The sequence below is a fragment of the Macrotis lagotis genome, chromosome X (genome assembly GCF_037893015.1).
Source record: "Macrotis lagotis isolate mMagLag1 chromosome X, bilby.v1.9.chrom.fasta, whole genome shotgun sequence".
Classification (NCBI taxonomy): domain Eukaryota; kingdom Metazoa; phylum Chordata; class Mammalia; order Peramelemorphia; family Peramelidae; genus Macrotis; species Macrotis lagotis.
The window spans coordinates 81,837,664-81,862,712 of record NC_133666.1 but is presented as its reverse complement, the minus strand read 5'-3'; the positions used below and the strand labels follow the sequence as shown (position 1 = coordinate 81,862,712).

Sequence of the window (25,049 nt, the reverse complement as noted above, 5' to 3'; positions counted from 1 at the left end):
GGTGGGAGTCTTTGAGCTCTGTCTGGAAGATTGGAGCTGGAGAGAGAGTAAGAGAAAAGGTTCTAGGAGTCATTTTTTCCTGTGCCCACAGTGAAGGATAAGGAAGACACCCAGGTGGATTCTGAGGCCAGGCCAATGAAAGATGAGACATTTGGCGAGTACAGGTAAGTGACAGGTGGGTGAGTCATGGGGGCCACTGGTATCCAAACTTGTCCTTGGGCGGCTACTGTTGGCTAGGCCTCAAGAGGGCCTTGGGAGCCTATCTGATCCCATGTTTTTCTCTCTTCTTCTTTGCTGCTTGGGTCCTTCAGGTCCCTGGAGAGGTAAGGCCCTAGAGAGGGGTGGGTGGGATCCAGTACTGTTGGGGAGTTATTTTCCTTCTTGGGGTAAAGGGCATTGCCCTATTCCCCCATTCCCTGACACTTTTCTCTTATTCTCCCCTGCCCACACCAGCTTCTCTATCCTTAAATATAGGTAACTGCTTCTACCCCAGGCCTGCCCCTGGAGCAATCTCCTTGCTTTTGTGTCCTTTCTTTGGTCCTCCTCTCCCTATCTTCCTCTGTGACTCCTAGTCTCAGGAAGAGTGTGATCCCAATCTCCCTGTCCCCCCCTTTCCCTGCTCCATTCTTACCTCTTATCTCCTGAACTGAGCTTTGGGGTCTGCATGTCATTTTTTTGCTCTCCTATCTTAGACCTGGGCTGCCCCTCTTTCTCTTTTGATGTCCTCCCCCCCCCCAATTATGGGATGTCCAGGGTGAGGAGGTACAGAAAAGCTAATGAGAGTTAAAAGTGCTTCAAATCAGAGATGTGTGTACCTCTTGTTACCTCTAAAGTTGAAGCCAGAGACTCTGAGTTCAAATCCTGGCTTTGCCACTTATTCAGTTTCCTTCTCTGTAAAACCAGGAGGATGGACTAAATGACCTCTGAGATCCCTATGATCCTATGAATCAACCTAGAAATACTTTATTTGGGTATCACTGACCTTGGCAAACCCATGGGCACGACCATTTTCTGAAACATATGCTGGCTGTTATATTATCATTATTATATTATATATAAAACATTATACTGTGGCTGTGAACAAGAACTTATGCCCCCCACCCCCACAGAAATACATACAAGCATATTCCTTTGGTTTCTCCAATGCACATATAGTCTTACAGGTACGACCATGGGACCACAGAGATGAATTGATTGGTCCCCCCAAATTTCACTAACATGCATGCTTCCCTTCCCCATGATGGGCAAGCTCTGGTATATGCTGGTCTTTGCATGGGAATGTACAAAATGCTCACTTTGAGGGGGCAAAGGAGGGGAAAACCAGGGAATGCTCTCCAGATGTAGTGCGGGTGGGGGTCTTCTTTGTTCTCCAGTACACCCAAGCCTTCCTTCTCTTTTAGTGACAACGAAGAGAAAGGCTTTGGGAGCAGCCAGCCCTCCTTGAATGGAGACATCAAGCCCCTGGGCAGTGATGACAGCCTGGCAGACTATGGTGGCAGTGTGGATGTTCAGTTCAATGAGGATGGGTCCTTCATTGGCCAGTACAGTGGCAAGAAGGAGAAGGAGGCTACTGGAGGCAATGACAGCTCTGGAGCCACTTCCCCCATCAACCCCACTGCTGTGACCCTGGAGTAGTCCTGTAGTGGCCCAACCCTCCCACCAAGCCTGCTTCCCTCCCCTGCTCAAGGGGTTTCTTCCATGCCACTCCAGCAGGAACCCTCTGCCCCTACTCCTTTGTCCCTAGGTGGGTGGGATTCATGGATTTGGGGGCCAGGGTGTCTCTGGATCCTCTTCTCCTCACCCCTTCCCTATACAATTGCCAAAAATACAGTCCACTCCTCCCCTATCCTTCCACCCAGGTTTGCTCCAACCCAGGGACTGACCCCTAGATGTAAAGTAACCACAGCTGGTCCTACCCTAAGCCCCTTCTAGCTCTTTTCTCTGAGTGGTGACAGTTTGGGAGGGTATGAAGGGTGAACCCTAATCAGTGTCTCCCAGACCCTGTGACCCTCACCCTCTGGAAGGGCTGGGGAGTGGTTTTGGGGGGGAAGCCTAACAGGCTGATTTGGGGACATGCAAAGCAGGTCTCCTTAGGACTGGGGCTAGAGTCTCCCAGGCCAGGAAGGGTGTGCCACTGTCTAGCTGGAATGCCCCCACCCCCAGTCCCTTTCTCCTTCCTCTCTCAGTTGCTTTCTCCCTCTGCAGCTGGGCCAGAGCTGGAGAAGGGAATCAGGCCTATGGCTGGGCCCATCTCCACCACTCAGATGACTGGAGAACCAGGACCCCGAAGCCCTCCATGCTTGGCCATGCCTCCCCCCACCCCCACATTGCTTCCAGGTGCATCTCATACACAAGCTGCCTTTGTTTCACATACAACGCTGGTCAAGAAGCCGAGTGGCCTCTGTCAGTCGCCCATTAAGCGTCTGACTCCCTCATGCCTCCCCCTGGACCCGATGCCCCGACCATGGCCCTCTCATTCCCCAGTCTCTTGGGTTGGGACACAAAACACACAGATACGAGCTTCCCCCTAGTCTGTCACCCTCCCCCTGGTGCACCTCCCCTCTCCCTGCACCCCTCCACTCCCCAGCCAGTGCATCCTTTCTCAGTGTAAATACCTTGTGACTTTGGAAAGTTTGTAGCCTCTTCCTGTCCCTCCCCTCCCCCCACTGCTAGTGTGTAGGCCCATGTCTGAGTCTAGGTGGTTGCTAGGTTTCCATAGCGATTAGCTTTGATAATCCCATCCCAAGAAAAGAAAAAAATAAAAAAATGAAAAGGGGGGGGAAGTGGAAACTGTCACCCCTCCAGCAGCGCTGTCGCAGCCTCTGTCTGTACACGTCCGCTTGGTCTGTTGACATACTCCGATGCCCTCTTTTTTATATATATATGTACATATATGACAGAATTATAACAGGCAAATAAAAACCTGGAAATAACATTGATACACTTTGGTCGTTCTTGATGTTGAGGGTTGTTTGGCCAATCAAGCAAGGTTCCTCAGTTTCCTCCTCTGGACTAGCTATTCTTTAAGCACCTTTCTCCCAGATGAACTGAAAACAGGAGCTGAGATCTTGGCTACCTCTCTGGGCTGGAAGGAATGGAGGAGTTGTTTCCAGAAGTTCAGAACTTGATTGGTAGGTGCATTAGCACCTGAATTTTCATTTCCCCAATATCCTGGCCAACTCTCCATTCAGGTCATAAGGAATGTCCTGCAAAGAGCCTTAGTTTCCTGGAGGGGGAACCTCCCCTTGACTATTGGTTCCCCAATACCACCACCCAAAAGTTATTCTCTCAAACCTTTCTCCAGGCACTCATCTGACCATCCCATCACTAAGCTGGATGACTTCTGTGTGCTCAGAGATTTTGCCTACCCTAATCATACATGAAGAGCAGGCCTATGGATGAGGGGTTCAATTTGTTCTATTTGTCCCCAGAAGGCAGAACCAGGAGTAATGGGTGATTCCCATTGGAGTAAGGAGAGAGTTGTAGGGAGGCAATGTCAAGATAAACTTCCTAACAGTGTGGTGGGCTGCCTCAAGAGGGCAGGAGTTCTGCCTTTTAGGGGATTTGCCAGCAGATGTTAGTCTCTGAGGGTCTTCCCCTCCCAGATTGATTCTTTTGTGAAGACAAACTAGGCCATCTTTTGCCTCAATTCTTATCTAGCCTTAAATTCACTTAATGGGTATTGCCTCAGTCAAACTGAGCCCTGGGAAAGAACTTAGCTTATAAAGGTAAAGGTCTCCCCACTGTGGGCAGGAGAGGGCATCTCCAGTCATCCTAATCTATGTCTTGCCACTGAACCCAAGTGACTCTGGAGGAGAGAGTGAGGTTGGTGACTTTGCATAGTTCTACCCTACTTAAATCCAATTCATGTGCATATCAAGGCATCCCCCTCCTGATGTCATTGGTCTTCAAGAATAAAAGAGAAATACAATACCATATTGTTTATATAGGGAAGATTTCTTTTGTGTATAATAATAATGTTTGTCCTTCATTTTTGAAGAAGAACATGACATCAGGAAGGTGATGCTGTGACAAGCACATGGATTTTGAGTGAGGGGGTGCTGTACTAAGTCACCAACCTCACTTTCTCCTCCAGAGTCATCTGGCTCCAATGGCCAGATGTAAATCAGGACGATTGGAGATAGCCCTGGATATTAGATGGTCATGGTTAAGTGACCTGCCCAAGGTCACACAGCTAGTAAGGATTCAAACACCTATCCTCCTGACTCCAAGACCAGTACTCTATCCACTGCACCACCTAGCTGCTCTCTTTTGTGGATGGATTGTACTTGAAGACTTGAGATCCCTTCCGACCAGGAGTGTGCCTAACACTTCTGCTTGACAACTGACTGTCCAAGGAAAAATGTATATAGGTCCTTTTCTTTTCTTTTTTATGTTTTTGCAAGGCAAATGGGGTTAAGTAGCTTGCCCAAGGCCACACAACTAGGTAATTTTAAGTGTCTGAGGCTGGATTTGAACTCTGGTACTCCTGACTCCAGGGCCCCTGCTCTATCCACTGTGCCACCTAGTCATCCCTATATGTCCTTTTCAGTTTAATCTGAATTGTTAAACTTTTTGCCATCACTTTATAATCAACAAAACAATAATTCAAACCCTGATTTGTAGCATTTTCTGATTTCTGAGGTACAAATGCTCATTTTGAAGATTTAGTAATCGGCTCTAATGAACAAATCGAAGTTGGTTTCCTACTTCCAACTCTCAAATTCAGTGATATTCAATTTGGTTGAGTATTAATTGAGTGATTGCTGTGTTCCAGACATCATGCTGAGTACTGAATTTGTCACTGACCTGGAGCTAGGTGCATGAGTGCATTTTCCTTGGGTTACCCACTCTGGACATCATGGATAATTTCCAGAATTGATCCATAAGACTCACATTTGGATACAGATCATTGAAAGAAATCTGCCATGCTACACTGGGCAGTTCTCAAGCTTCTTGCTCTATCCAGATCAGCTGACATTCCAGGGCTGAGGTGGGTCTTCAGGTCATTCTATTCTAGCAAACCTTCAGTTATGAGACATATGAGGTGCTCAGGGAGGACAAGTGCTTCTGGTGGGAGGGTTGTTCATCCACCTTGGCTGTCCACCTGGCACCCAAAGCTCACTTGTGGCTCCAAGAAACTGTAGCTTGTGTGACAGCCACACCCTAGTAAAACCATCTTGGCAGATGGGCTAAAACCAGGGTGAGGGTAACAGACAGGACTCAACCCCATCAGTGACTTAGGAGGATGTCTACCCTAAGCATGTGAAGACTTCCCTGCAGGTAGAATGACCTGATGAGTACATTTTATTCCAACAGCCATGAAGGGGTACTGTGGAGTACTTAGAGCTTAGTTAGACATCAAAAGTGCCAAGATCACCTACTGCATCCTGGGTCATTACTAGTCTTGACTTTTGTCCTGCCATTGGACTTCAATGACTGGAAGAGAGTGAGACTAACAACTTTGTACAACTCTGCCTCATTAAATCCAATTCACTCACAAGTCAATACATTACCCATCATATCATGATGTTATTGGTCCTCTGAAAATGAAGGACGGAACAACATCCTCAACTGTGGATGATGCCTTGCTCTCAGAGCTCCCCAGGGGCCCATATGGCTTTGCTGTTCTGTTCCAACAGAGATTCAGCATGAAGCCTTTCTGTTTATGTTCATGCCCCTTCCAACAACACACATATTCATGTCACCAGAAGTATCCTGAGGACTGTATTCCTCATTACTAAACCAAGTCTGAGCTGATTAAAACCTCCCCAAACCTCCTGATCTGCTAGTGGGCTGGCAGGTTTGCTGTTGCCATATCCCAATATTCCTCAGTAAAGTATATATGTAAACATATCTCCCCCTATTAAATATTTCTAGTCTAGGGGAATGGGTTTTTTCCCTTATGATTTTTTGTTTTTGCAAGGCAATGGAGTTAAGTGGCTTGCCCAAGCCACACAGCTAGATAATTATTAAGTGTCTGAGGCTGGATTTGAACTCAGGTACTCCTGACTCCAGGGCTGGTGCTCTATCCACTGCACCACCTAGCCACCCCTTCCCTTATGTTTAAGATACTTTCCTAATTGCTATATTTTTCTTTAGGTTTTTGCAAGGAAAACAGGGTTAAGTGGCTTGCCCAAGCCACACAGCTAGGTAATTATTAAGTGTCTGAGGCTGGATTTGAACTCAGGTACTCCTGACTCCAGGGCCGGTGCTCTATCCTTTGAGCCACCTAGCCACCCCTGCTATCTTTTAAAGGAGAACCCCTAACTTATATGCAAAGACTTGGCTCCTTTCTACCAAATGCTAGTTACACAAAAGACCATTGAAAAGAGTGAACAGCAAGTCAATTTATTTTTCCAATCAGATAGCAAATAGAAATAAGCTAAGTCATACAAATTAGAAATACCAGAAAATATGAAGAATGAATGAGCTCTCCCCACTGGGAGTGAGATACCTCTGTTCAACTGGGAGAGAGAGGATTTGATCTCATACAAGGGTAAACTCCCTGAAGTCTCTAGAGAGACATGCTGAAAATCAGGGGTGTGCTGAAGAACCATCTTTCCACTACATGTCTATTTACTGCTTTCTGAAGCCTGTTGTCACTTTTTCTATGGTGGGTAAAATCTGAAATAACTGAGGAAACAAAGGTTTGAACTTCCAAGCACATCAGTTTATAAGGACATGCATAGCAATTACATCATAAATTGGAACTGGGCCTCCTCATCTTGGCACTGGACCCTAAATAACGAGGCAGAGAGATTTTTTTATACATTAAAAGCAAACAATTAATAGGATAGAAACCAAGATACAAGATTAGGTAACCTGACTTCTAGTTGGAGGAAAGATCATGGGACCTCTAAGTTGGGAGAAAAGGAGGCGTCCCACTCTCCCCAAGTGTCTGGATTCAAAGGAGCAAGAAAATGGTAACTGATTGACCAGTATGAGGCCACCTTTTTTCTTTCTTTCTTTTTTTTTTTTAGTTTTTACAAGGCAGTGGGGTTAAGTGACTTGTCCAAGGTCACACAGCTAGTTAATTATTGTGTCTGAGTCCAGATTTGATTTCAGGTCCCCTGACTCCAGGGCCTGTGCTCTATTCTCTGTGCCAACTAGTTGCCCCATGAGGCCAGTTTTTCAAAAGAGACAGGGATTTCTTGAGATGTATAATTGTACATCAACCTTTGAATCTGTTCCGGTTTCTGATTAGCAGAACCCAGGTCTTTAGATAAGGGTCTTTAAGCAACAGGTAAAGGTGGTCCAGCTTCCTAGACACACAGGCCTAGGTTCAAGCAATGCAATAAAGTTTTTTTCACAAGACAGAAGTTGGACTAGACCATAATTTAATAGGAAGGGAACTGAATTGAATCCCAAACTGAGTCACAAGATGGAGCTGGTATGATTGTTCACTCAATTCCTTCCTTGCATGAATCTCTTCCTGAAGAGAATTTGGAACCAAGGTTGTATTCTCTTAAAACAAGAAGGAATAATATTCCTCCTGTCTAAATCTCTCATGTGTTGAGTCACCATCTTTCTGAACATGAGGAGAGTTTTGTGTAAATGCTCCAGACTTGAATGTGGGTTATACTAGTGAATACCTACTTAGTGGCTCCATGTACACAGTAGAACATAAGAAAGGATTCAATATAAAACAATAAATTTTCATTTCAAGAACACTATATAATAAATACAAATATCAAAGCTATCCAGCTTTTCTTTGCTTCCTTTTAGGTTTTCTTTTATTCATTGCTGGGCACTTTTTATTTTATTTTTTTCTCCTTGTTACTCTCCCATCCCATCCCACCCCTGGCCTAAATATGTTCATACATATACATAGATATTTATAAATATACACTCATACATGTATTTGTAAGGCTGTAATACTATACATATTTCCACTTGTCATCTCTGGAAGTCACTAGTCTTTCTTCATAGGTCCAAGTCTTTCCATGTTTTTCAGGTTTTTTTTTTAGTTTTTTTAGTTTTTTTTTGCAAGGCAATGGGGTTAAGTGGCTTGCCCAAGGCCACACAGCTAGGTAATTATTAAGTGTCTGAGGCCGGACTTGAACTCAGGAACTCCTGACTCCAGGGCCGGTGCTCTATCCACTGTGCCACCTAGCCGTCCCCCTTTCCATGTTTTTCTAAATCAACCACTTCCTATACCAGCAATAGTCCAACCCATTCCCATCCGATCTGAGAAATTGTTTATAAAAGTTTCTTCTGATTTTCTGCATTCCTTGTATTCTTGACAATATTGATTTTATTTAGACAAGAAATTTCTAAATTAAAATAATCAAAATTATCCGTTTTTCAACAATACCTTATCTTAATATCTCATACAAGGGTAAACTCCCTGAAGTCTCTAGGGAGACATGCTGAAAATACAGGTTAAGGTCTGATACTGATGAATTTCCTTCCTTTACATCTTTTTCCCTCTGTTTCTTTGAAATTCCTGAACTTTTTGTTCTTTCAAATGAACTTTGCTATTATTTTTTTCTAGCTCAGCAAAATAAGTTTTTAGAATTTAATTGAAATGTCATTGAATAAATACATTAGCTAGGTAAAATTATCATTTTTTATTATATTGACTTTGTCTGCCCATGAACAATAAACATTACTCCAATTATTAAAATCTGATTTTATTTGTATAAAATATGTTCATGTAGTTCCTTTGGTTTTTGACTGTGTATTCTCAGCTATTACATACTGTTTAGTTATTTTCAAAGGTCTAAAATAGTATTGAATAATCTTTGATTTAGTTATTTTCAAAGTTCTAAAATAGTATTGAGTAATCTTTGAGATTCATAGTGTAGTTTTTCTGTTTTTATTTTTTAATTAAATCTATTTTGGGAGCGGCTAGGTGGCACAGTGGATAGAGCACCGGCCCTGGATTCAGGAGTACCTGAGTTCAAATCTGACCTCAGACTCTTAATAATTACCTAGCTGTGTGGCCTTGGGCAAGTCACTTAACCCCATTGCCTTGCAAAAAAAAGCTTAAAAAAATCTATTTTAGCTTTAACTTTGAGAGACCCCAAGTATTTCAAAGATGATCAGGGTTAGCATATTTACTGAATGTGATCTGTTAGGGGGAAAATGGGATCCTTTTGTGCAGCAAATTCAGTGGGATGTCAGTTGGCCATCTATTGGACAAGGGTGAACAAAGTGAGGACAGGATTAGTGATTCAGGAATCCAGTGGACCTGCATGCTTGTCATTCTCAAGAAAATACCAATCACTCTAATTTCTATAACCAATTAGAACTTACATAGCTCTTTCCTAAGAACTCTGATGGATAAAGTGTGTTACTATTGCCATTTTAGAGAAGAAGGGACTGAGGTTCAGAGACATAAAGTGACATGCCTAAGGTCACACAACTAGGAAGTATAAAAGGTAGGATTTAGGTCCAAGTCCCCTCATTCCATGTCTAGTTCTCTTTCTCTAATGTCCCAAATGAGAATTATTTGTATTAAGGAACAGTTTTTTCCACCTTAGCCAGTGTATCTTTGAGGTCTTGGGGACCACGCAAGTGTATGGTCATAATATGGTATCCAACTGATCCATCTATCTATCACCTGTGTGTTCAAATAGCATGCACAGTGACCACACCCTACTAAACTGTTTCAACAGATAACCGGAACCAGGTTGAGGGTAACCAAAGGTTCTAAAATTTATTGATGAGTTAGGGGAGTGTCTATCCCCAAGCATGTGAAGACTTCCTCTGGATAGAATGGACAGATAAGAACAATTTGTTTCAACAACCATGAAGATAGCTAAAGCAGGCACTGTGGAGTGCTTAGAGACTGGTTAGACATCAAAGATGCCAAAGTCATCCAATTACATCTCAAGCCATCACCAGTTGTCTAGACTCTGTCTTGCCACTGGACTGTGATGCCTCTGGCAAGGAGACTGAGACTTTGTGCAACTCTGCCTCACTTAAATCCAATTTATAAAGGAATCAAAAGACATCACCTAGACCATTAAAAAAAGAGACAGGGGCAGCTAGGTGGCGCAGTGGATAGAGCACCGGCCCTGGAGTCAGGAGTACCTGAGTTCAGATCCGATCTCAGACAATAGTTACCTAGCTGTGTGGCCTTGGGCAAGCCACTTAAACCCATTGCCTTGCAAAAAAACTAAAAAAAAAAAAAAGACAACAGTTTCCAAAGAACAGAGAATCTCTAAGCTCATGTGTTAAGGATACCTGTCCAACAAAGATTCATTAGCCATTGGTGAGTTGTGAATCAGTTCCATCATGCTGGAAAGCAATATGGAATTATGCTTAAAGAAAAAACAACCCTAAAATGTTCTTATCTTTTGACCCAGAGATTCTACTGCTAGGCAAGAACTCCAAAGAAATCCAATATAGATAGAAAGGTCTCATTTATACCAAACTAGTCATCACAGCACTTCTAAACAGTAACAAACGATTGTAAGCAAACTAGGCAGTCATTACTGGGGAAGAGTTGGATTAATTGTGGTGAATGTGATGAGTATTATTACACTAAAAAAAAAATTCAAATTTTAAGAATCCAAGAAAGCACAGAAAGACTTGTGTGAACTGTCCCAGAATCAGGAAAACAATATACATAACGAATACACCAATGGAAACAGAATAATTTTTTTTGCAAGGCAATGGAGTTAAGTGACTTGCCCAAGGTCACACAGTTAGGTAATTATAAAATGTGTGAGTCTAGATTTGAATTCAGGTCCTCCTAACTCCAGGGCCGGTGCTCTATCTTCTTCGCCACCTAGCTGCCCCGAAATAAAATATATTTTTTTATGTTTTTGCAAGGCAAATGGGGTTAAGTGGCTTGCCCAAGGCCACACAGCTAGGTTATTATTAAGTGTCTGAGGCTGGATTTGAACTCAGGTATTCCTGACTCCAGGGCCAGTGCTCTATCCACTGTGCCTCCTAGCCACCCTGGAAATAGAATAATTTAAAAAACTGAGCACTGTATAATAATGTTGACCAATCCTGGCTCAAGAAGAGTTGAGAAGATGTAATTAATCAAGCATTTATTAAGAACCTACACATGCTACTGTGCTTCATTCTGATGACACCAGTACAAAGAATGAAATAAGTGCTACAGCAAGGAACTTAGACTCTAATGAGGAAGATAAGTGCACATATAAATATCTTTGAAATAATTATAAAGATAATATATACAAAAGATAGTTTGAGAGTGTTATGGTAGAATAAGGACTGAGTAGTTGCATCCAAAAAATTAGAAATATCAATGGAATGTTAAATGCAAAAATGGGCATGATACAAGATAAAAATGGTAGGGGTTTAACAGAAGCAAAAGAGATTAAGAAGAGGTGACTAGAATACACAAAAGAATCATAAAAAGGGAAATGGACCCACATGTACAAAAATATTTATAGCAGTGCTTTTTGTGGTGGCAAAGAATTAGGGAGGGGCTGAGCAAGTTGTGGTATATGAATGTAATGGAATGCTATTGTGCCATAATAAATGACGAGCAGGTGGATTTTCAGAAAAACCTGGAAAGACTAAATAGGAACTGATACTGAATGAAATGAGCAGAATAGGAGAAGAACATCACACATAGCAACAGCAACATTGTGTGATAATCAACTATGATAGACTTAGTTGCTTCTCAGCAATACAGTGATCAAAAACAGTTCTAAAAGACTTGTGATGAAAAATACCATCCACATCCAGAGAAAGCATTATGGAGACTGAATGCAGACCAAAGCATACTATTTTCACTTAATTTTTTTTCTTTCCTGTTGTTTTCTCTTTTTGTTCTGATTCTTTCACTACATGACAAATATGGAGATATGCTTAACATGATTGAACATGTATATTAGAGTGCTTGCTGACTATAAAACCAAGATCAAAAGAAATGTAGTAAATTGGGAAACAATTTTTACAACTAGTATTTCTGACAAAGGACTCATTTCTAAAATATACAGAGGGGAGGCTAGGTGGCACAGTGGATAGAGCACTGGCCCTGGAGTCAGGAGTACCTCAATTCAAATCCAGCCTCAGATACTTAATTACTTAGCTGTGTGGCCTTGGGCAAACCATTTAACCCCATTTGCCTTGCAAAAACCTTAAAATATCTCTATCTCTATCTCTATCTCTATCTCTAGCTCTATCTCTATCTCTATCTCTATCTCTAGCTCTATCTCTAGCTCTAGCTCTAGCTCTAGCTCTAGCTCTGTCTCTGTCTCTGTCTCTGTCTCTATCTCTATCTCTATCTCTATCTCTATCATATCTATATCTGTCTCTGTCTCTGTCTCTATCTATATCTATATCTATAGAGAACTGAGTCAAATTTTTTAAAAAAACCAGCCATTCCCCAATTGACAAATGGTCAAAGGATAAGCAAAGGCAATTTACAGATGAGGAAATCAAAGGGATCCATAGTCATATGAAAAATTGCTCTAAATTACTACTTATTAGAGAAATGCAAATTAAAGTATCTCTGAAATACCACCTCACACCTCTCAGAGTGGCCAATATGACCAGAAAGGACAATGATCAATGTGGGAAGGGTTGTGGGAAATCTGGGACACCAATACATTGTTGGTTAAGCTGTGAACTCATCCAACCTTTCTAGAGAGGAATTTGGAATTACACCCAAAGGGCAATAAAAATGTGCATACCCTTTGATCTAGCAATACCACTCTTGGGTCTATACCCTGAAGAGATGATGAAAAAGGGTAAAAACATCACTTGTATAAAAATATTCATTTGTTTGTGGTAGCAAAGAATTGGAAACTGAGTGAATGCCCATCAATTGGAGAATGACTGAGCAAATTGTGGTATATGTACATTATGGAATACTATTGTTCTATTAGGAACCAGGAGGGATGGGAATTCAGGGAAGCCTGAAAGCATTTGCATGAACTGATGCTGAGTGAGATGAGCAAAACCAGAACGTTGTTTTTTTATATAAAGATTTTATTTATTTTGAATTTTACAATTTCCCCCCCCAATATTACTTCCCCCCCCCCACAGAAGGCAATTTGCCAGTCTTTACATTATTTCCATGGTATACATTGATCAAAATTGAATGTGATGAGAGAGAAATGATATCCTTAAGGAAGAAACATAAAGTAGAAGAGATAGGAAGATCAGACAATAAGATATCAGGTTTTTCCCTAAATTTAAGGTAATAGTCCTTGGTCTTTGTTCAAACTCTATGGCTCTTTATCTGGATGCAGATGGTATGCTCCATCACAAACAGCCCCAAATTGTCCCTGATTGTTGCACTGATGGAATAAGTGAGTCCATCCAAGGTTGATCACTGCCCCCATGTTGCTATGAGGGTGTGCAGTGTTTTTCTGGTTCTGCTCATCTCACTCAGCATCAGTTCATGCAAATCCCTCTAGGCTTCCCTAAATTCCCATCCCTCCTGGTTTCTAATAGAACAATGGTGTTCCATGACATACATACACCACAGTTTGCTAAGCCATTCCCCAATTGAAGGACATTTACTTGATTTCCAATTCTTTGCCACCACAAACAGGGCTGCTATGAATATTTTTGTACAACTGATGTTTTTTCCCCTTTTCATCATCTCTTCAAGGTATAGACCCAGTAGTGGTATTGCTGGATAAAAGGGTATGCACATTTTTGTTGCCCTTTGAGCATAATTCCAAATTTCTCTCCAGAAAGTTTGGATGAGTTCACAGCTCCACCAACAGTGTAATAGTATACCAGATTTCCCACAACCCTTCCACCAATGATCATTATCCTTTCTGGTCATATTGGCCAGCCTGAGAGGTGTAAGGTGGTACCTCAGAGAAGCTTTAATTTGCATTTCTCTAATAAGTAATGATTTAGAGCAATTTTTCATATGACTATGGATTGCTTTGATCTCTTCATCTGTAAATTACCTTTGCATATCCTTTGACCATTAGTTTACTGGGGAAATGTTTTTTTTCAATTTGACTCAGTTCTCTGTATATTTTAGAAATGAGTCCTTTGTCAGAAACATTAATTGTAAAGATTGTTTCCCAGTCTACTGCATTTCTTTTGATCTTGGTTACAATGAAAACCAGAACATTGTACACCCTAACAGTAACATGGGGGTGATAATCAGTCTTAATGGACTTGCTCATTCCATCAGTGCAACAATCAGGAACAATCTGGGGCTCTCTGCAATGGAGAATACCATCTGTACCCAGAGAAAGAATCGTAAAGTTTGAACAAAGACCAAAGACTATTACCTTTAATTTTTAAAAAAGCTATCATATTATGTAATTTTGCTGTCTCTTATACTTTATTTTTTCCTTAAGAATATGATTTCTCTCCCAACACATTCAATTTTGATCAATGTATAGCTTTCTGTAGGGGGTGGGGGGAGGGAAGGGAGATTAGAGGGAAAATTGTAAAATTCAAAAATAAATAAATTTAAAACAACTAAAAGGCCAGTGAAGGTGATGAAATTTTTTTTAGGTTTTTTTCAAGGCAATGGGGTTAAGTGACTTGCCCAAGGCCACACAGCTAGGTAATTATGAAGTGTCTGAAGCTGGATTTGAACTCAGGTACTCCTGACTCCAGGGCCGGTGCTCTATTCACTGTGCCACCTAGCCACCCAAGGTGATGAAATTCTAATGGAGCTATTTAAAACCCTAAAAGATGATGCTCTTAAAATGCTGTACTCTATATACTAGTAAATTTAGAAAACACAACAGTAGTAACTGGATTGCTGACAAAGATCTGTGTAGACAAAGTTGTGGCTTTTTAGCAATGTATGACTGAGAATGGAACTATAAGGAAAACTGAGTGCCACAGAATTGATACTTTTGAATTCTGGTTCTGGAGAAGACTTTTGAGAATCCCTTGGACATCAAGGAGATCAAATCAATCAATACTTGAAGAAATTAATCCATTAGAAGGTCAAATACTGAAGCTGAAGTATAAATGATTTGGTCATGTAAGAAGAAGCTGGGACTCATTGGAAAAGATCCTGATGTTGGGAAATATTGAAGGGAAAGGGATAGATAACATCATGGAAGTAATGATCATAAGTTTGGATAGCTTTGGAGAAGGAATTGGTGAGTCTATAGTGACAGAAAAAGTCTTAGGATACAGGAGAATGTCATCTGCACTCTGTGACATTGAGGGTTGACTTTCTTTCTTATTTTTGCAGATCTTGGAGTTGGACTTTCTGGACTCCATGAAGGTGATGGGAGAGTGTGGCCACTACCATTGGTTGTAGACTGCCAGTCTTCCATGAATAAGATGAAAGAAGCTAGGACCATGGCTAGGGTGGCCACAGAAGTCACTGCTGTGGAAGAGACATGAGAGACAAAAATTGGTGATGAGTCAAGTGAACAGAGACCAATTCTAAGGGAGAAAACCAGATCCTGAAACAGAGAGTGAGTAGAGTTTTTGAGACTATGAGTAATTGTGAATACTGTTAGGTTAGTGATCTGGGAGAGGAATGAACTCCTTTGTTTCTCTCTTTAAACTTCTAGGAGAACAAGTCATGTCAAAGGGTTAGTTCTTATGAACTTTCTATTGCCCTCACACTGACTCTAAACAACCTTTCTTCCCACAAAGAAAAGAAGCTCCCATTCCTGCCTGTCCTTATGACTCAGAATCTTGTCCAGCCCCATCAGTGGTACTCCCTCAGTTACCCCTCCCTTCTCCCTATCATTATATGGTCTCAACAAAGAGTCTACCATTAATCACTTCCTCTCTCAGTAGGATTTTTTCCTGTCAATCCCTAGGAAAGGCATCACAGACATCAGCCTGCAGGGGTGAGAAGAGATTTTAGGAGGTTGGGGATAGAGAGAGAAATACTTCCTTAAATCCCTGAAATAATTTACTCAGCATGCATGCAAGGCCTCATCATATCGATTATTATTTTCTGAATGTCCCCAAGGATCTAGGCAGAAAACCTATTGAAGCTAGAGGAAGAACCAGCCATCTATGAGATAAGGTGAATTGGGCAGTTTCCCCTTGACCTACTACCTACTGTTGACAGCTGGGCAGTGGCTCAAGAAGGCAGATGGTGGGTAAGAAGGTGGTGACTCTACCAGCTGGTGCTTAAAAAATCACAGCCCTGAGAGCCATATGCAAATACTGTCTTGTAGCCTAAGGTCCTCCACTCTCACTCCTTCCAAGGCAGGGGAGTTAGAGGCAGCTCAAACCAGCTTCTGAGAGGGAATTGTTAAATTTTCAGTGTGATTCAATAGGGTATAGAAATCTATATTACTCTACAGGAAAGTAGAAGGGGAAAGGCATAAGAGAAGGGAGGGGGTGATAGAGGGAGGATAGATTGGAGAAGAGGGTAGTCAGAAGCAAAATACTTTTGAGGAGGGACTAGGTGAAAGAAGAGAGAATGGGGGGAATAGGATGGAGGGAAATATAGTTAGCAATTGTAACTGAAAAAAATTTTTTGAAGTTAGTTTCTCTTATAAAAGTCTCATTTCTTAATAACACAAACTGAGTTAATTTATAAAAATAAGAATCATTCCCCAATGATAAATGATTAATATCTTTTTCAGATAAAGTAATCAAAGCTTTCTATAGCCATATGAAAAAATATTCTAACTCACTATTAATAGGAGAAATACAAATTTAAACAATCCTGAGGTACTACCTCATACCTATTAGAATGGCTAATAGGACAGAAAAGGAAGATGACAGATGTTGAGGGAATGTGGGAAAAATGAAACATTAATGCATTATTAGTGGAATTGTGATTTAGTCATTCTGTAGAACAATTTGGAACTATGACTAAAGGGCTATAAAATCATGCATACCCTATGACCTAACAATACTTCTACTAGGTCTATATTCCAAAAAAAAGAAAAAACAAAAAACAAAAAGAAAAAGGACCTGTATGTACAAAACAATTTATAGCAGCTCTTTCTTGGTGACAAAACATTAAAAATTGAAGGGCTGTCCATCATTTGGGGAATGGCTGAACAAACTGTGGTATGTGATTATGAAAGAATACTATTTTGCTTTAACAAATGATAAGCAGTATTATCTTCAATTTTTAAAAAGTTGTCTTATTGTATGTATTATGTTGTTTTTTTCTCTCTTATTTTTTTCCTTTCTGTTTGGATTTGATTCTTCTTTCACAACAAGATTAATATGAATCTATGTTTAGCATAATTACACATGTAGAACCTGTATTAGATTGCTTTCTGCCAGGGGGAAGGGGGAGGGAAGGGAGGGAGGGATAAAAATGTAAAACTCAAAATCTTGCAAAAATGATTGGTGAAAACTATTGTGGCAAGTTGTTGGAAAAACAGATAAATAAAAATATAAATTTAAAAAAGAAATGAGCAGGATGCTCTCAGTAATATCTGGAAACACAAATCAGCTGATGTAAAGTAAACTGTACTGTGTATAAAGTAACAGCAATATTGTATAATGATCAGCTATGAATGACTTAGTTATTCCCAACAATACAATGACCAAAGAAAACTCTGAATGACCTATGATGAAAAGTGCTATCCATCCACAGAGAAAGAACTAATGATGTTTGAATATAGACTGAAGCATATTTTTTACCTTTATTTTTTCTTGAAGTTTTTTGCTCTGTTTTCTTTCTTTTTTTGCTCTGTTTTCTTTCACATCATTTTGGAAATGTTTTGCATGACTACATATGTATAACCTATATCAAATTGCTTGCCTTCTCAACGGAGAAGGAGGAAGGGAGAGAATCTGGAGCTCAAAGTTTTAAAAATCAATGTTGAAAATTCTTTTTCAATGTGAGGGAAAAATAAAATAAATACAACAAAAGAAATTAAATCTATTTTTGCACAAAATAATTTTTCAGTAGGAGAATTTATGATACTTCAGAAGTGAATACATGTTATAAATCAGGAATGAAAAAATAAATTGGGAATGGCTTTTGTTGATTCTTTAGACTTAAGAAAGTGGTGGCAGTAATGTTAATGATGCAGATTAAACTTTAAAATGCAGTTGAGGGTATAGTCTTGCCCCTCTCCACTCCCCACAGTTGTTAAACATTTATCAGTGCAACTTTGAACCAAGCCATCTGCTGTAAAGACATTCTTGTATAGATTGCTTTCCATCCAATTTAACAAAAACCAGATACTATGCTGGCCAGTATAGAAAGAGAAAAACACATCAGTCCCGGCTCTGAAAGATCCAAATTCTATGTCGAACTGCCATGGATAGATCATGGGGCTTGGGATCAGAAAGACATCTTCATGAATTAAAATCTGATCTCAGATACTTACTAGCTGTGTGATCCTGGGCAAGCCACTGCAACCTGATTGCCTCAGTTTCCTCACCTGTAAAATGAGCTGGAGAAAGAAATAGCAATACTAATCGTGGGATCATGAAGAGTTGAACATCAACAAAAGAACATGTAATAGATAAGTAGATAAGTAATGTGGTATAGTGAAAAGAACATTAGCTATGGAGTTGGGAGAATTTGGGTTCAAATCTGTTCTCTAAATCCTACTTTGAGTCTTAGTTTCCTCATCTGAAAATAAGGTAGTTGGACTAAATAGCTTTTGAAGTCCTTTCCAGCTCTACAGCCAGTCTATGATCCTATGTATTTAAGGGAGAAAAGAGTTCTAATAACCTGGGAATCAGGAGATGATTCCCTAGCAAGAAATAGCACCTCATGCCACCTCATACCTCTCAGACTGGCCAATATGACCAGAAAGGACAATGATAAGTGTTGGAAGGGATGTGGGAAATCTGGGACACTAATGCATTGTTGGTGGAGCTGTGAATTCATCCAACGTTTCTGGAAAGCAATTTGGAATTATGTTCAAAGGCCAACAAAAATGTGCATACCCTTTGATCCAGCAATACCACTACTGGGTCTATACCTTGAAAAGATTATGAAAAAGGGTAAAAACATCACTTGTACAAAAATATTTATAGCAGCCCTGTTTGTGGAGGCAAAAAATTTGGAAATTAAGTGAATGTTCTTCAATTGGGGAATGACTTAACGAACTGTGGTCTATGTATATCATGGAACACTAGTGTTCTATTAGAAACCAGGAGGGATGGGAATTTAGGAAGCCTGGAAGGATTTGCATGAACTGATGAGCAGAACCAGAAAAACAGCAACATGGGGGTGATGATCAACTTTGATGGACTTGCTCATTCCATCAATGCAACTACCAGGGACAATTTTGAGTTATCTGCAATGGAGAATGCCAACTGTATCCAGAGAAAGAATTATGAACTTTGAAGAAAGACCAAAGACTATTACCTTCAAATTAGAAAAAAAACCCATTATCTTATTATGTACTTTTACTATCTCATACTTTATTTTTCTTCCTTAAGGATATGATTTCTCTGTTTTCACATTCCACTGAGATCAATGTATAACATGGAACCAATGTAAAAACTAACAGAATGCCTTCTGTGGGGGGTGGGGGGAGGGAAGCAAGAATGGGGGAAAATCGTAAAACTCAAAATAAAATCTTTCTAAAAAAAGTATTCATAGCAGCTCTGTTTGTAGTGGCAAAGAATTCGAAATTGAGTGAATATTCATCAATTGGGGAATGGCTGAACAAATTGTGGTATATGTATGTGATGGAACACTATTGTGCTATTAGGAACCAGGAAGGATGGGAATTCAGGAAAGCCTGGAAGGATTTGCATGAACTGATGCTGAACGAGACGAGCAGAACCAGAATTACATTGTACACCCTAACAGCAACATGGGGGCGATGATCAACCTTAATGGACTGGCTCATTCCATCAGAGGAACAATCAGGCACAATTTTGGGGCATCTGTGATGGAGAATACCATCTGTATCCAGAAAAAGAATTGTGGCATCTGAACAAAGACCAAAAACCTTTAATTTAAAAAAAACCCCATTATCTTATTATGTAATTTTGCTATCTCTTATACTTTATCTTTTTCCCTTAAGGATATGATTTCTCTCTCATCACATTCAACTTAGATCAATGTATAGCATGGAAACAACGCAACAACTAACAGACTGCCTTCTGTGGGAGGTGGGGGGAGGGAAGCAGGATTAGGGGAAAAATTATAAAATTCAAAATAAATAACAACAATCACAAAAAGTAGCACCTAAGCTGTATCTTGAAGAAATCAATATTCTGAGATGTAGAGATGAGTAGGGAAAGTACTCCAGGCATGAGGATGAGTCTATACAAAAATGTGGAGTGGGAGATGCTATGTTCAGTTCAAGAACAGCTAATGATTAAAAAGCATTTATCTTCACTGCCACCCTTATTCGAATAATAAAAAAGCAAAAGAAAACCCTTACAATAAATATGCAAATTCTCACATAAGACATGCCCCCCAAATAAATGTGTCATTCTTTGTTTTAAGTGCATCACCTCTCTGATGGAAGGCAATTGGGGTGCTTCATATTCAGTGCTTTGGACTTGTGAATTATCATTATATCAATCAGTTTTAAAATCTTTCATTTATTTCTTCAAAATGTATAAAATGTTTCACTTTGACTTGTTTCACTCTGCATCATTTTGTAGAAAACTTCTGTTTCCTCTAAACTATCCATTTTGTCATTTGTGGCACAATAATATTCAATTATTTGTTTACCAGAATTTGCTTAGCCATTTTCCAATGGGTGGATACCCCTAAGTTTCCAGTTTCTTGTTATTATAAAAAATAACTACTATAAATATTTCCATTTATTTCTTCAAAATGTTATTGTCTTGTATAAAATGTCTCACTTCTACTTGCTTCATTCTGCATCATTTTGTAGAGAACTTTTCTGTTTCCTCTGAAACTATTTTGTCAATTATGGCACAATAATATTCAATTGTATTTGTATACCAGAATTTGTTTAGGCATTTTCCAATAGGTGAACATCTCTAAGTTTCCAGTTTCTTGCTATTTAAAAAGAACTACTATAAATATGAATATATATATATAATATATATTATATACATAATATATATATCTCCATTTTCTCTTTCTTTGCTCTCTTTGGGGAGCTTGTTTGCTTTTTCTTTACCTAGAAATGGTATCATTAGATGAAAGGGCATGCAGAGATGAGTGACTTTGAACAGAATTCCAAATTGGTTTCTGGAATACCAATTCACAGATCCACCAGCAGTGATTTAATGTGTCTGCTTTCTTGCAACCCCTCCCCCAGTTGTCATTTTCCTCATTTGTAATCTTTGCCAATCTGGTGGATATGAGATGGAGCCTCAGAGGTACTTTAATTTGCATTCTTCCATTTATTAGTGATTTGGATTCTTGCTTTGAAAACTATAGTTCATATTCCTTGACCAATTATGTATGGGGCAATGGTTCTTCCTCTTATAAATTTGAATCACTTATAAATTTATAAATCCTATTAGAAATTGAATTCCTTATATAGCTTGGAAAGGGGATCTTTATCAAAGAAACTTGCTGCACAGATTTTTTTTTCCCCCAAGTTACCTGTTTCCCTTCTAATTTTAAATACATTGGTTTTGCTTTCTAAAATCTTTTAAATTTTATATAATCAAAATTGTCCATTCTATCTTCTGTGATCCTTTATCTTTTGCTCCTCTAATTTACTTATGATATCATCTTTTTTGTAAGTCATATATCCACTTGGAGTTTATCTTGGAATATGGTCTGAAGTGTTTATACTTAATTGCTAGTTAATTAGTAGCTACCCAGTGGATAGAGTGCTAGACATGGAATCTGGAAAGCCCAAGTTCAAAATATACCTCAGACATTTAGTAGCTGTGAAATCTTGGGTAAGTCACTTTACCTCTGTCTGCCTCAGTTTCCTCAACTTATAAAATGGGGATAATGACTCCTACTTCCCAGGATTGTTGTGATCAATTGAAATAACTGCAAAGTGCTCAGCATAGTGCTATATAAATGTTAGTTATTATTATTATTATTAAATTGTCAGGGCTGACCAGTTGGCACAGTGGATAGAGCAGGGGCCCTGGAGTCAGGAGTACCTGAGTTCAAATCTGGCCTCAGACACTTAATAATTACCTAGCTGTGTGGCCTTGGGCTAGCCACTTAACCCCATTTGCCACACAAAAACCTAAAATAAAATAAAATAATAAATTGTTAGATTGCTTTTTAATTTTTCCAGTTATTTGTGTCAAACAGCTACAAATAGGGTAAACTTAGTAACTAGGATCTTTGGGTTTACCAGCCATTATTAGACTACTGTGTTCATTCACATGTTGTATACCTAATCTCTTTCCGCTGATAGGTCTCTCTACTTTTGAACCAGTATCAAGTTATTTTGATGGTTACTGATTTGAAATATAATTTAAAATGAGCTACTAATCCTTCTTTTTCACTTTTTTCATTACTTCCTTCAAGATTCTTGAACTTTTATTTCTCCATATGAATTTCATTATTAATTTCATTGCTATATTTTTAGCTCTCTATATAACGCACTGATATACATATGTGTGTGTATATATATCAATTTATATATTTATGCATGTATGTATCTTAGTGGTAATTTGATTGGTGGGACACCAAATAAGCAAATTAATTTAAATAGTGTCATTTTATCATATTGGCTCAACCTATATCTGTTAACAACAAATATTTCCTTAGGTATTTAGGTAAATCTTATTTTTGTAAAAAAGTATTTTGTATGGATTCCTGGATATGTACTAAGAGCTAGATTCCCAGATTTTGTATAATCTGTAGCTATATTTCAAGAATTTTCCAGCTCTTCTAAAGGATTTTTTTGGGTAACGCATAGGAATGCTGATGCTTTGCATGTATTTATTTCATATGCTTCAACTGTGATGAATTTATTGTTTCAGTTAATTTTACTTGACTCTAGGTTTTTTAAGTAAATCATATCTCTGTAAAAAGTCAAATTTTCTAAGTAAATCATATCATCCGCAAAAATGCCAATAAGCATTTATTAAGAACTACTATGTGCTAAGCAGTGTTAAGCATGGATATACAAAGGAAAACAAAAAAACAGCCCTTGTTTTCAAAGAGCTCACGATCTCATGGGGGAGACAACATGCAAACAACTATGTACAAACATACACACATAAGTGTATATATATATATATGCACACAGTTAGAATAACTATATATCTGTGTATATGTATACATATATTTACAATAAATAGGAGATAATCGAAAGAAGAAAGGCAGTAACGTTAAGTGAATCTGATAATTGTGTTTCCTCATTGTCTTTATTTATTCCTTCAATTTCTCATTCTTGTCTTATTGCTCTAGCTAGTATTTCTAGCATTATGTGACATGGCAGTGGTGATAATGGATACACTTATTTTATTCCGATATTATTAGAAAAGTCTTTTAATTTTTTTCATTACATTTAATGCTTGCTCTTTATCTTAAAGAAATATTGTTTACTATCTTAAGAAAAAGTTCCTAACTTTATATTTATTCCTAACATTTCTAGTATTTTCTTATAGACACAAGTGTTGGATCTTGTCAAAATCCTTTTAACCATTTATCAATATAATTATGTAGTTTTTATTGCTAAAATTATTATTATGTCTATCATCTACTTTATATTGCTCAAACCCTGCAATCTTTTTTAAAATCTTTTTTAAAATTTATTTTTCAAACTACATGCAACGGTAGTTTTCAACAATCATTTTTTTTTGCAAGGCTTTGAATTTTACTTTTTTCTCCCTCTTCCCCCGATAAGAAAGCAATCTAATACAGGCTATATATGTTTAACCATGCTAAAATAGATCACTATTAATCTAGTTGGGAAAGAAGAATCTAATCAAGTTGGGAAAGAACAATCAAATCAAAACGGGAAAATAAGCCTCATTATAGAGAGAAAAAAAAACATACTTAATACAACTTTTAAAAATTGAAGACAGTAAGTTTTGTTCTGCCTTTAGACTCCAAAGTTCCTTCTCTGGATACGGATGGTATTTTCTTTCAGAAGTCTTTTAGAATTGCTTTTGATTATTATGTTGCTGAAATGAACAAGTTCATCATAGTTGACCACCAGTCAATATTTGTTTTTTGCAATGGGGTTAAGTGACTTGCCCAAGGCCACACAGCTAGGTAATTAGTAAGTGTCTGAGGTCAGATTTGAATTCAGGTCCTCCTGACTCCAGGGCTGGTGCGCTATCCACTGCACCACCTAGCTGCCTCACAATGTTGCTGTTAGTGTGTATAATGTTCTTCTGACAAATTCTGCCTTCTTGATCCTAAACCTATCTTGGTCATATTATATAGTTTTTGTAATATTTTGTTGTAAGCCTATTTGCTAATATTTTATTTAAAATTTTTGCATCAGTGTTTACTGGGGTTCTTTATCTTGCTATGGTTTAGCTAGCATAACTATATATGTATCACAGAAAGAGTTCTGTCTTTTCCTATCTTTTTTATTTTTTAAACATTTAATAAATGAGAGGATAGCTATCAGGTATTATATTTTAATTTTTTTCACTAAAAAAATACTAGTTATTGTTGTTGTTGCTATTCAGTGTTACTACTTCCTATCTTTTAAAATAGTTTATGGAATGCTGGAATGGATTGTTCTTTGAATGTTTGAAAGAATTCACTTGTGAATCTATCTAGTCCTAGAGTTTTTTCCCCCTTTAGGAGTTTATTTATGATTTGTCCAATTTTCTTTTTTGACAGTGGGTTATTTAAGTAACCTATTTCTCCTTTTGTTGATTTAGATATTTTATTTTTCTAAGTATTCATTTGTTTCCTCTAAGCTATAATTTTTGTTAGCATATAATTCGGCACATACCACCCTACCTCACCTATCACATTGATTAAGATGGCAAAAAAATCCAACCTGACAAATGCTAAAGGGGCCATGGAAAACAGCTAATTCACTAATTCAAAGAACAAGAGACCAAAGGAAGAGGAAAAGGACACATATTTACAAAATTATTTATAGCAGGGTTTTTTGGTGGTGGCAAAGAATTTGAAACTGAACAGGTTGTGGTATAAGAATGAAATGTGCTGTAAGAAATGATGACAGGGGGGCGGCTAGGTGGTGTAATGGATAAAGCACAGGCCCTGGAGTCAGGAGTACCTGGGTTCAAATCTGGTCTCAGACACTTAATAATTACCTAGCTGTGTGGCCTTGGGCAAGCCACTTAACCCCGTTTGCCTTGCAAAAACCTAAAAAAAATGATGA

At 38.7% G+C, this 25,049-nt stretch overlaps 1 protein-coding gene across 2 annotated transcripts in view; it reads left to right on the top strand.

Annotated features, from left to right (window-relative positions):
• The window catches only part of L1CAM (L1 cell adhesion molecule), a 63,523-nt gene extending 48,192 nt beyond the window's left edge, over positions 1-15,331 (top strand). Inside the window, exons 27-28 of one of the 2 annotated variants that reach the window (XM_074200587.1) lie at positions 92-164; positions 15,122-15,331. In XM_074200587.1, coding sequence (XP_074056688.1) covers positions 92-164; positions 15,122-15,152 — 104 coding nt within the window. In that variant the 3' untranslated portion in view covers positions 15,153-15,331. Of the gene's footprint in view, positions 1-91; positions 165-1,400; positions 2,908-15,121 lie in introns of those variants that run through there. The other variant, XM_074200586.1, reaches the window with a different exon arrangement.
• Positions 15,332-25,049: the final 9,718 nt, after the last annotated feature.